Source organism: Oncorhynchus nerka, linkage group LG21 (assembly GCF_034236695.1).
Source record: "Oncorhynchus nerka isolate Pitt River linkage group LG21, Oner_Uvic_2.0, whole genome shotgun sequence".
Classification (NCBI taxonomy): domain Eukaryota; kingdom Metazoa; phylum Chordata; class Actinopteri; order Salmoniformes; family Salmonidae; genus Oncorhynchus; species Oncorhynchus nerka.
The window spans coordinates 7,793,464-7,804,774 of record NC_088416.1 but is presented as its reverse complement, the minus strand read 5'-3'; the positions used below and the strand labels follow the sequence as shown (position 1 = coordinate 7,804,774).

Sequence of the window (11,311 nt, the reverse complement as noted above, 5' to 3'; positions counted from 1 at the left end):
CCTGTGTGAGGCAGGGTCGTACTCTGCGGATGTTGTAGAGCATGAACCTACAAGAACGGGCCACCGCCTTGATGTTAGTTGAGAACGACAGGGTGTTGTCCAGGATCACGCCAAGGTTCTTAGCGCTCTGGGAGGAGGACACGATGGAGTTGTCAACCGTGATGGCGAGATCATGGAACGGGCAGTCCTTCCCGGGAGGAAGAGCAGCTCCGTCTTGCCGAGGTTCAGCTTGAGGTGGTGATCCGTCATCCACACTGATATGTCTGCCAGACATGCAGAGATGCGATTCGCCACCTGGTCATCAGAGGGGGGAAAGGAGAAGATTAATTGTGTGTCGTCTGCATAGCAATGATAGGAGAGACCATGTGAGGTTATGACAGAGCCAAGTGACTTGGTGTATAGCGAGAATAGGAGAGGGCCTAGAACAGAGCCCTGGGGGACACCAGTGGTGAGAGCGCGTGGTGAGGAGACAGATTCTCGCCACGCCACCTGGTAGGAGCGACCTGTCAGGTAGGACGCAATCCAAGCATGGGCCGCGCCGGAGATGCCCAACTCGGAGAGGGTGGAGAGGAGGATCTGATGGTTCACAGTATCGAAGGCAGCCGATAGGTCTAGAAGGATGAAAGCAGAGGAGAGAGAGTTAGCTTTAGCAGTGCGGAGTGCCTCCGTGATACAGAGAAGAGCAGTCTCAGTTGAATGACTAGTCTTGAAACCTGACTGATTTGGATCAAGAAGGTCATTCTGAGAGAGATAGCGGGAGAGCTGGCCAAGGACGGCACGTTCAAGAGTTTTGGAGAGAAAAGAAAGAAGGGATACTGGTCTGTAGTTGTTGACATCGGAGGGATCGAGTGTAGGTTTTTTCAGAAGGGGTGCAACTCTCGCTCTCTTGAAGACGGGAGGGACGTAGCCAGCGGTCAGGGATGAGTTGATGAGCGAGGTGAGGTAAGGGAGAAGGTCACCGGAGATGGTCTGGAGAAGAGAGGAGGGGATAGGGTCAAGCGGGCAGGTTGTTGGGCGGCCGGCCGTCACAAGACGCGAGATGTCATCTGGAGAGAGAGGGGAGAAAGAGGTCAGAGCACAGGGTAGGGCAGTGTGAGCAGAACCAGCGGTGTCGTTTGACTTAGCAAACGAGGATCGGATGTCGTCGACCTTCTTTTCAAAATGGTTGACGAAGTCATCTGCAGAGAGGGAGGAGGGGGGGGAGGGGGAGGAGGATTCAAGAGGGAGGAGAAGGTGGCAAAGAGCTTCCTAGGGTTAGAGGCAGATGCTTGGAATTTAGAGTGGTAGAAAGTGGCTTTAGCAGCAGAGACAGAGGAGGAAAATGTAGAGAGGAGGGAGTGAAAGGATGCCAGGTCCGCAGGGAGGCGAGTTTTCCTCCATTTCCGCTCGGCTGCCCGGAGCCCTGTTCTGTGAGCTCGCAATGAGTCGTCGAGCCACGGAGCGGGAAACTAATATGACTCTGTGGAAATACATTATCTCTGAAAAATTTGCAGCATTTGTACAAATACCCATGACTAGAGAAATATACTATTCTATATATATATATTTTTAAATCCACTGAAGACAGCGTTTTTGGTGTTTTATTTAAATGAATGCATTATTAGATAAAGGCATAATTCTTCATTCTAAAGAGCTCCAAAAACGAAAAGAAGATTTAGTCCCAAATACTCCGCGAAGCAGAGCAAATCAAGCGCATGAAGAACTGCATAGAATATAATTGTTTAACATTTGTACACAGGAGGGACCCAACTGCAATGCACAATGGTATTATCTTCGCGTCATATATTTGGTGCCAACTCAAAAACATAGCAATAAAATAAAGATACTGTCTTATAGAGTGTAATCAGTCGTATAGATATTATGTATACGACACAACAATACCAAAATAAAGCATTCAGGATACTGTAGAGCAACTATTTACAAATACCGGCCCCTGCTGGCTAAACCAGGGTATATCTCTGCGATACAAGAGGCGGGGTTAGATTAGAAAAGGGCTCTCCGTCTCCAACCGTTGGAGAGCTTCCGTCCTGTAGGTTTTCGCTCATATCCTAATCTAGCGCACCTGATTCTAATAATTAGCTGGTTGATAAACTGAATCAGGTTAGTCACAACTCGGGTTGAAACGAAAACCTACAGGAGGGTTGCTCTCCAGGAAGAAGCCTCACTGCAATTTCGGGTCACAGTGAGCAGTGTGGGGGAAATATTAGCTTTTTTTTCTTTTTTTAACTGTACATTTCTAATTTCGTTGCTTTGTTTGGACTTTGTCCATATATAGATCATATATAGACTACAGTTGATTTACAGCATTATAAGGAAAAAGCCCGAAGTACAGGTTTCAGACATAGGCAAAACTGTCAGTGCTGGGTTGATCCATGACTGCGTAACAAAACCATTCGCATTTTACACACAGCGAATTGAGAAGTAAACCACCCTTAAATAGTCCACAGTAGAATTCCACATACAACTCTGTGATGCCTCAGCTTTTTCCCCATGTTTATATTTTTCACCACCTGTATAAAGTGTCAGTTAACGAGGGATGGTTGGATTATACATTTGTTAAATGTGATGACCACAGTGAGTACTATATATTCTATCATATATTATTGACCACAGGGGAAATCTCTTGAACATGGCATTTTGTCACATTTGCCTTGGATGGCAAAATCGCAAGTAGGCCATATGACTTTCTACTTTTACACATGATTAAGAAATGCTGATATATCAAATGAAACACACATTAACCCCTCATGTACGTGGTCTTCTGTGGCTGGTTTGGTCTTGGGGGTTGCAAAATGGCTGCTGGTAATGCTGATGTCACAATGATGATTGTGGGTGATAGTGGAGTTGCAGGAACTTTGATGTCATGACAATACCACTCTGGTCAATTGGCTAGGTTCAAAATATACAGGTTAATACAAGAGGATTCTAATGAAGCAATAAGGCCCGAGGAGGTGTGGTATATGGCCAATAGACAGCGGCTAAGGGCTGTTCTTATGCGCAACGCAGAGTGCCTGGACACAGCCCTTAGCCGTGGTATATTGGCATATACCACAAACCCTGAGGTGCCTTATTGCAATTATAAACTGGTTACCAACGTAATTAGAGCAGTAAAAACAAATGTTATCATTCCTGTGGTATATGGTCTGATATACCACAGCTGTCAGCCAATCTGCATTCAGGGCTCGAACCACCAGTTTATAATATTTCATAACTCTTTGCAATTCATGGGACCAGTGTTGCTAGTTAGCAATGGCGCTAATAGTTATTAATGGACCTGGTCGGTCCCATGAATGTGTTTTATATTTTGAACGCTTGCGCATGGAATGTCTTAATTGTTTTAACCTTCCCGTCTTCAGCCTAGGTCAATGGGAAGCAATGCTGATATCACGGTGATATCACTGTCAAGGGTAGGGATGCTGTTGCCAGATCACAACATTTATGAGGGAGGCAATTCAATGATGATATCACCCATCAAGGATGGGCATACTGTTGCATCGACTATACTGTTGCCTCGACATTTGCCGCGATGGTGGGGATACTGCGGGACCTCTTCATCACCAGGCGGACCTCCACGTCGGGCAGGCTGTCCTGCTTGGTCTGGGCGCAGCCCTCGTCTGCCGCCGCCATGTGCAGGTCGAATCGTAGCGACACCGACTTCTTCCGCAGCTTGGGGTTCCCCTTGAAGAAGGAGCCCTCCCACTGCTTAATCACCTTGTCGATCCTGTCCGTCCTGGAGGGTTGGGGAAACAATGGGTTCGGTTTTAAAGGGCAATAGATGCTAGACGGCAACTGGAAGCGTAGAGTACATGTTTAGAAACAAACAAACATTCCTTAACAAAGCTGGTGTTGTGAAGTGTACCCTGGCCACAGTAAACATGGGGTAAATCCTAATATGGTATCTCTAACTGATGATTGGTCCTATATGATTGTATGGGTGGGACTTTTACAGTAAAAGGTATGTCAGAGAACCCTTCCCAAACACACACTGATTGTACATGCCTCATGAACAGCTAATTGTGATAATTATCTAACTCAAAGTCAAGGAAAGTTTACGAGATGACGCAGTTAGTAAAACAACTGGCTTTAAGCACCAGGGCGACGATGACTCTGAAAGCAAACATATTTATGCGGCCGTTCCCATCCTGGTTGGTACAGAGTGTGGTTTTAACACCTGATGTGTGCACAAAGAATTTAGGAATGACAGACGCCACTCCCTCTTGGGAAACGCCGGTGTCTCCACATCTAATGGAGCTCATTAAGGAATGTCTCTCAATGAGAAAGATTCCTAACAACCCCCAGACAGAGAGCTCATGCCAAATTTATGCCACATTTCGCAACTGAATAAACTGCTGTTAATCACTCCTGGCTTAGGCATGCAGAGGTACTTCCCTGTGCGTTTGCGTTTCTGCACATCTTGTCTCTCGGACTAGATGTCGCTAAGGGAGGGAAAATGAAAGTGTCTATTGGTGTCCTCTTTAGTCTAACAAAGACAATACACACGGAAATGTGGTTCGTGTGAAAGATACGTTCAGCTGCTACCGAAAGTGGCAAAAAAATGTGTCCTGAATTATATTTAGAATACCTCATTTGACAGTTTGAAAAGATATCCCATATTGGTCTCTTGAATAACATATGTAAAGCATCCTTGCTCCCTTCATTGTAGTTGACACTCAGGAACGTTTACTTTTCACACTTACTGAATCAGGCGGTGACACTGGGTCAACAATCATGATTAAATAGGTCTGATTAGGGATGTGGCGATCATGACATTTCGTCAGCCGGTGATTGTCAACCAAATAACTGCCGGTCTCACGGTAACTGACCATTAATGAACCTAAACACATTTAGCATCTGCTGGCTTCCACACACGAGCCACTGATGCATACCTTCGGAACATCTCAATTTGAAAAAGTCTAATAAATCCATGTAATATAGCCTACACCTTAATTAACAATAAATCCATTCTTTATTTTAGACATGTATAAAGAAACATGATATGAAAATGTATTTTTTGTCTATTTCATAAGAACAGAATAGCATACGTAAGTTGACCTTATGTTAGGCCCTGATCTGGCTATGCCATATGACTGTGGGCTACACTAGTTCATTTAGCAGACAAGATTTCCTTAGAATTCCGTGGCATTATTTTACATGATTTTATAGTATGAAGAATACAATAGAATAAAGCTGAATAAAATAGAAATGATATTTTCTCCAAATGATTCGAGGGAATGCGCATATGCAGCTATTCTGTGTTGAGCAGTTAACAACGAAATAGGTACTCCTATATTCTTAATTTAGTTTTTAATGTACCTTTAGTTCTTCAAACATTGGGCTATATGTTTAGATTTTTAATACATTGGAAGGCTGCATGATGCCACTCTAATGATGATTTGAAAAAAGGTTGCTTGAAAGGCATGAGCTCTGCTTAGTTTTTTTTGCACAGGCTGTACACACTTCATCAGTCTCTCATTCACAATTTGACAAGCACTTGATAATGCCTCGAATTTCCCGGCGGCATCCCCTTCGTGTGACCGTAATGCACTCTTAAAAATCCATGCCTTTTGCGGGCCAGTGACCGTTGTGCCCTTGGGCTCAATATAATAATTATAATTCCCTTTTCTCTAAGTGCTACGTGCTCCGAAGCACTTCTCACTCACATGGCTCTCCATCATGTGATCGGGTCTTTTTCACAGGCTACAAGTGTAGACAGACACATCGGGGACGCAAGTGCACGCGTCCTTATCCAATTCCGAGGTGCATATTGAAGATATTGGAAGAACTGTCCACATTTACTTTTCGCCAGCCAACAAGATGAGGAGGCCTAACGACGAGCAAAAGCACTAGCCTATGTCAATCTACCACCCCCCATTGTAGAAAAGTTGACCTATTCTGTTCTGTGCAATAAATAAATATTCCAAACATAGTCTGGGACAGTTGTGGGATGTGATAGATTCCAAATTAATGCAACCACTACGCAATGAGGCTGATGCAACAGATCAGAACATTTAGCTTAAAATGTTGATAAACTATTAGGCTATTTCTTCACATTATAAGCGCAGCAATGCGCACACGGTAGTAGGCTATAAGCACGAATGTTTCATTAGGAGGAAAACACCATGATCAAAAGTGACCGCAAATGCGATTATTTTATTATAGAGGTGCATCTTTATGGTGAAAAGGATCTTTCCCAAACTTGAAACACATTCGCTGCCTATGTATGACAGTTGGACTCTTACACCCCTTGTAAAGTGGATTGATGTGCTTAATTTTAAGAAGTTATTTGGCCACTTTAAGATATAGACCTACGGGCTAGGCTACATGAGTTGTGCGACTATGAATTGAAAAAGATGAAAAAAAAAGGCCTTGTTTCTTGCCACACGCTAGGCATCATTCACAAGTGATAATATATAATTCAGTTCAAGTGATAGGCAAATATTGTCACCCATCAGACTATTCCTGATTTAATCTTGTCTTTCCATACACTAAATAATATATGTGTGAAATTAGTTTTCATTCAGAATGGACCATCATTATGCACTTGTCCCGAAACTGGCAGGGGAAAAAATATATGTCACCTATGCACTTAAATAGCGAACGGAGGACGATTTTCCCGTGGGAATTTTTATATGCTAGCCAGGTAGGCTATACTGTTGTAAAGAGAAGCAATGTGCTTAATATTGAGGAAAGTTGAGAAGAAAATATAGTAGGCCGAGTCTATACAATCTGATGGGATGCTATTTTTAATAGAGGCCATCACTCTGTTTTCTCACACAATTGCATAGCCTATAGAAATGTTGCGCAACATGAGCTCATGGGCTCTCATGAAGTGTTTAATTCGATTTTGAAATACATTTTTATTGATGTCAGAGTGATTAGAGGGACATGCTAGACTACAACTAGAAGCGTAGAGTACACGTATTGGAAACAATCAAACAAACATTCCTTAACAAAGCTGGTGTTGTGAAGCCACAGTAAACATGGGGTAAATCCTAATATGGTATCTCTAACTGATGATTGGTCCTATATGATTGTATGGGTGGGACTTTTCCAGTAAAAGGTATAAGTCAGAGAACCCTTCCCAAACACACAAGGATTGTACATGCCTCATGAACAGTTAATTGTGATAATTATCTAACTCAAAGTCAAGGAAAGTTTACGAGATGACACAGTTAGTAAAACAACTGGCTTTAAGCACCAGGGCGACGATGACTCTGAAAGCAAACATATTTATGTGGCCGTTCCCATCCTGGTTGGTACAGAGTACTCAGCACAAGTGTGGCGGTAATACGGTCACCGCAACAGCCCTAGGTCTGATAAATACTTACTCCACGGTGCCAGTGCCCTCTGCACTCTCCCTCACCACGTTGCCTTGGAGGATCTCCTGGGTCTTCACTGTGGAAATCCTCAGATCGTTGTCTCTCTCTGGCTCTGCACATAAAACACATACTCAAATCAAACAGAAATTTGATTGGTGACACACACATACGCTACATGACCAAAAGTATGTGGACACCTGTTCATCGAACATCTCATTCCAAAATCATGGACATTAATATGGAGTTGGTCCCCCCCCTTTGCTGCCATAACAGCCTACACACTTCTGGGAAGGCATTCCATTAGGTGTTGTAACATTGCTAGGGGGACTTGCTTCCATTCAGCAACAAGAGCATTGGTGAGGTCGGGCACGGCTGTTGGGCGATTAGTACTGGCTCACAGTCGGTGTTCCAATTCATTCCAAAGGTGATTGATGGGGTTGAGGTCTGGGCTCCGTGCAGTCCAGTCAAGTTCTTCCACACAGATCTCGACAGACCATTTCTGTATGACCCTTGCTTTGTGCACGGGTTCATTGTCATACCGGAACAGGAAAAGGCCTTCCCCAAACTGTTGCCATAAAGTTGGAAGCACAGAATCATCTAGAATGTTATTGAATGCTGTAGCGTTAAGATTTCCCTTCACTGGAACTAATGGGCCTAGCCCAAACCATGAAAAACAGCCCCAGACCATTACTCCTCCTCCACCAAACTTTACAGTTTGCACTACACTTTGGGGCAGGTAGTGTCCGCCAAACCCAGATTCGTCCGTAGGACTGCTAGATGGTGAAACGTGATTCATCACTCCAGAGAACGCGTTTTTGTTGCTACAGAGTTCAATGGCGGCAATCTTTATGCCACTCCAGCCAATGCTTGGCATAGCGCATGGTAATCTTAGGCTTGTGTGCGGCTGCTCAGCCATGGAAACCCTTTTCATGAAGCTCCCGACGAACAGATCTTGTGCTGACGTTGCCTCCAGAGGCAGTTTGGAACTTGGTAGTGAGTGTTGCAACCGAGGACAGACGATTTTTACGCGCTATGCGCTTTAGCACTCGGTGGTCTCGTTCTGTGAGCTTGTGTTGCCTACCACTTCGCGGCTGAGCCGTTGTTGCTCCGAGACATTTCCACTTCACAATAACAGCACTTACAATTGACCGGGGAAGCCCTAGCAGGCGAGAAATTTGACACACTGACTTGTTGGAAAGGTGGCATCCTATGACGGTGCCACATTGAAAGTCACTGAGCTCTTCAGTAAGGCCTTTCTACTGCCAGTGTTTGTCTATGGAGATTGCATGGCTGTACGCTCCATTTTATACACCTGTCAACAACGGGTGTGGCTGAAATATCCGAATCCACAAATGTTTTTATATATAGTGTATTTAGCATACTTAATGTGTGTATGGTATTCCTGCCTGATTGTGTGTATACGAGTGTGTATATGACTATTAACATGAATATGTGTGTACCATTCTGTGTGTGTATGTGTCTGACCACGTCACCCACCTGTAAGGATGACCAGGCTCTGTTGCCTATACAGCGTTAGTGCAGGGCTCTTCCTCAGGCCGTTCTCTGTCACAGACCACTGCTGGGGTCTCTCAGGCAGGGGCTCGGACAGTGGCTCCTCAGGGGTCACTGCGGGGTCACTGAGGCCATTCTCCTCCACTCCATTCTCCTTGGGCTCCTCCCCTATGGGGCCTGGCTCTCTTATGGGGCCCCTCCAGCGCCGTAGCCCCATGACCTGTCCGTTACGCCCACCTGGGTACCTGTGAATAGATGAGAAAACATGGTGAGTAGGACTCAATGGAATCTGTGAGGGGGGACACTCCTTCGGCAGCTGTCTCAGATGCTGTCTACATATTTGATGGGATAACTTTAGCCATTTCCGTGCACTCAAAGAAATTGCCTGGCGGAAGGATATCTTATAGTGTGGTCAGCACATCCGAATCATGATATGACATGACAGAGCAGATTGATACGCAGAGAAATTAGTCTGTCTGTCTGCCTGTATTGTCTGTCTGCCTGTCTGTCTTACTGCCTGCCTGCCTGTGCCTGTCTGTCTGTCTTACTGCCTGTCTTCTTGTCTGTCTTCTTGTCTGTCTGCTTGTCTGTCTGCCTGTCTTTCTGCATGTCTGTCTGTCTGCCTGTTTTCCTGCATGCCTGTCTGCCTTCCTGCCTGGCTGCCTGTATTGTATGTAAGTAAATACACTGAGTGTACAAAACATTAAGAACACATCCCCCGCCCCCACCCCTTGGACTCTACAAGGTGTCAAAAGCATTCCACAGAGATGCTGGCTCATGTTGACTCCAATGCTTCTCACAGTTGTGTCAAGGTGGCTGGATGTCATTTGGGTGGTGGACCATTCTTAAATCTTGAAAAACCCAGCAGCGTTGCAGTTCTTGACACAAACCTGGCACCTACCATACCCTGCTCAAGGCTTAAAAATCCTTCTTTAAGCCGTCTCCTCTCCTTCATCAACATTGATTGAAGTGGATTTAACAAGTGCCATCAATAAGAGATCATAGCTTTCACCTGGATTCACCTAGTCAGACTATGTCATGGAAAGAGCAGGTGTCCTAAGTGTTTTGTACACTGAATTTCCAGTAACCAAAAGTTTCGCAATTATATTGACTCACCACCAGAACATCACTGTCTCAACCTGCAATAATTTTTTGATTCTCTATGCAGCTGCAACAGAAAGAAAATCACACTCCTCAACAAAAGAGAAAGACTCAACACGTAAATCTAGTTGTTTGGACAGAGAAACAAAGGGGATAAAATATGAGGAATCCTTTTTTAAACGACCTTCATCCTTTAAGCTCATTTTCAAATCCAATCAAATTTTATTAGTCAAATGCGCCGAATACAACACGTGTACACCTCACAGTGAAATGCTTACTTACGAGCCCCTAACCAACAATGCGGTTTCAAAAAAATACAGATAAGAATAAGAGATAAAAGTATCAAGTAATTAAAGAGCTGCAGTAAAATAACAATAACGAGACTATATACAGGGGGATACCGATACAGAGTCAATGTGCAGTGGCACTGGTTAGTTGAGATAGTATGTACATGTAGCTAGAGTTATTAAAGTGACTATGCATAGGTTACAACAGAGAGTAGCAGTGGTGTAAAGAGGGGGAGAGGGGTGGGGGACAATGCAAATAGTCTGGGTAGCCATTTGACTAGATGTTCAGGAGTCTTATGGCTTGGGGGTAGAAGCTGTTTAGAAGCCTCTTGGACCTAGACTTGGCGCTCCGGTACCGCTTGCTGTGCGGTAGCAGAGAGAACAGTCTATGACTAGGGTGGCTGGAGTCTTTGACAATGTTTAATGCCTTCCTCTGACAATGCCTAGTAGAGGACCTGGATGGCAGGAAGCTTGGCCCCAGTGATGTACCAGTTTGTTCGCACTACCCTCTGTAGTGCCTTGCGGTTGGAGGCTGAGCAGTTGCCATACCAGGCAGTGATGCAACCAGCCAGGATGAGGGGGAATAGGTTTTGTCGTGCCCTCTTCACGACTGTCTTGGTGTAATTGGACCATGTCAGTTTGTTGGTGATGTGGACACCAAGGAACTTCAAGCACTCGACCTGCTCCACTGCAGCCCCGTCGATGAGAATGGGGGCGTGCTCGGTCCTCCTTTTCCAGGAGTCCACAATCATATCCTTTGTCTTGATCACGTTGAGGGAGAGGTTGTTGTCCGGGCACCACACATCCAGGTCTCTGACCTCCTCCCTATAGGCTGTCTCGTCGTTGTCGGTGATCAGGCCTACCACTGTTGTGTCATCGTCAAATTTAATGATGGTGTTGGAGTCGTGCCTGGCCGTGCAGTCATGAGTGAACAGAGAGTACAGGAGGGGACTGAGTACGCACCCCTGAGGGCCCCCTGTGTTGAGGATCAGCGTGGCGGATGTGTTGTTACCTATCTTTACCACCTGGGGGCGGCCCGTCAGGAGGTCCAGGATCCAGTTGCAGAGGGTGGTGTTTAGTCCCAGGTTCCTT

The 11,311-nt window shown here is 45.1% G+C and overlaps 1 protein-coding gene across 2 annotated transcripts in view; it reads right to left on the bottom strand.

Moving 5' to 3' along the window:
• Positions 1-1,543: 1,543 nt before the first annotated feature.
• Positions 1,544-11,311, bottom strand: part of LOC115103765 (keratin, type I cytoskeletal 18-A-like) — a 29,831-nt gene continuing 20,063 nt past the window's right edge. For both annotated transcript variants that reach the window (XM_029624685.2, XM_029624683.2), the window contains 3 exons: positions 8,817-9,076; positions 7,329-7,431; positions 1,544-3,730 (listed from right to left, as the gene is read on the bottom strand). In XM_029624685.2, the coding sequence (XP_029480545.2) occupies positions 3,499-3,730; positions 7,329-7,431; positions 8,817-9,076 (595 nt within the window). In that variant the 3' untranslated portion in view covers positions 1,544-3,498. The remainder of the gene's footprint in view (positions 3,731-7,328; positions 7,432-8,816; positions 9,077-11,311) is intronic.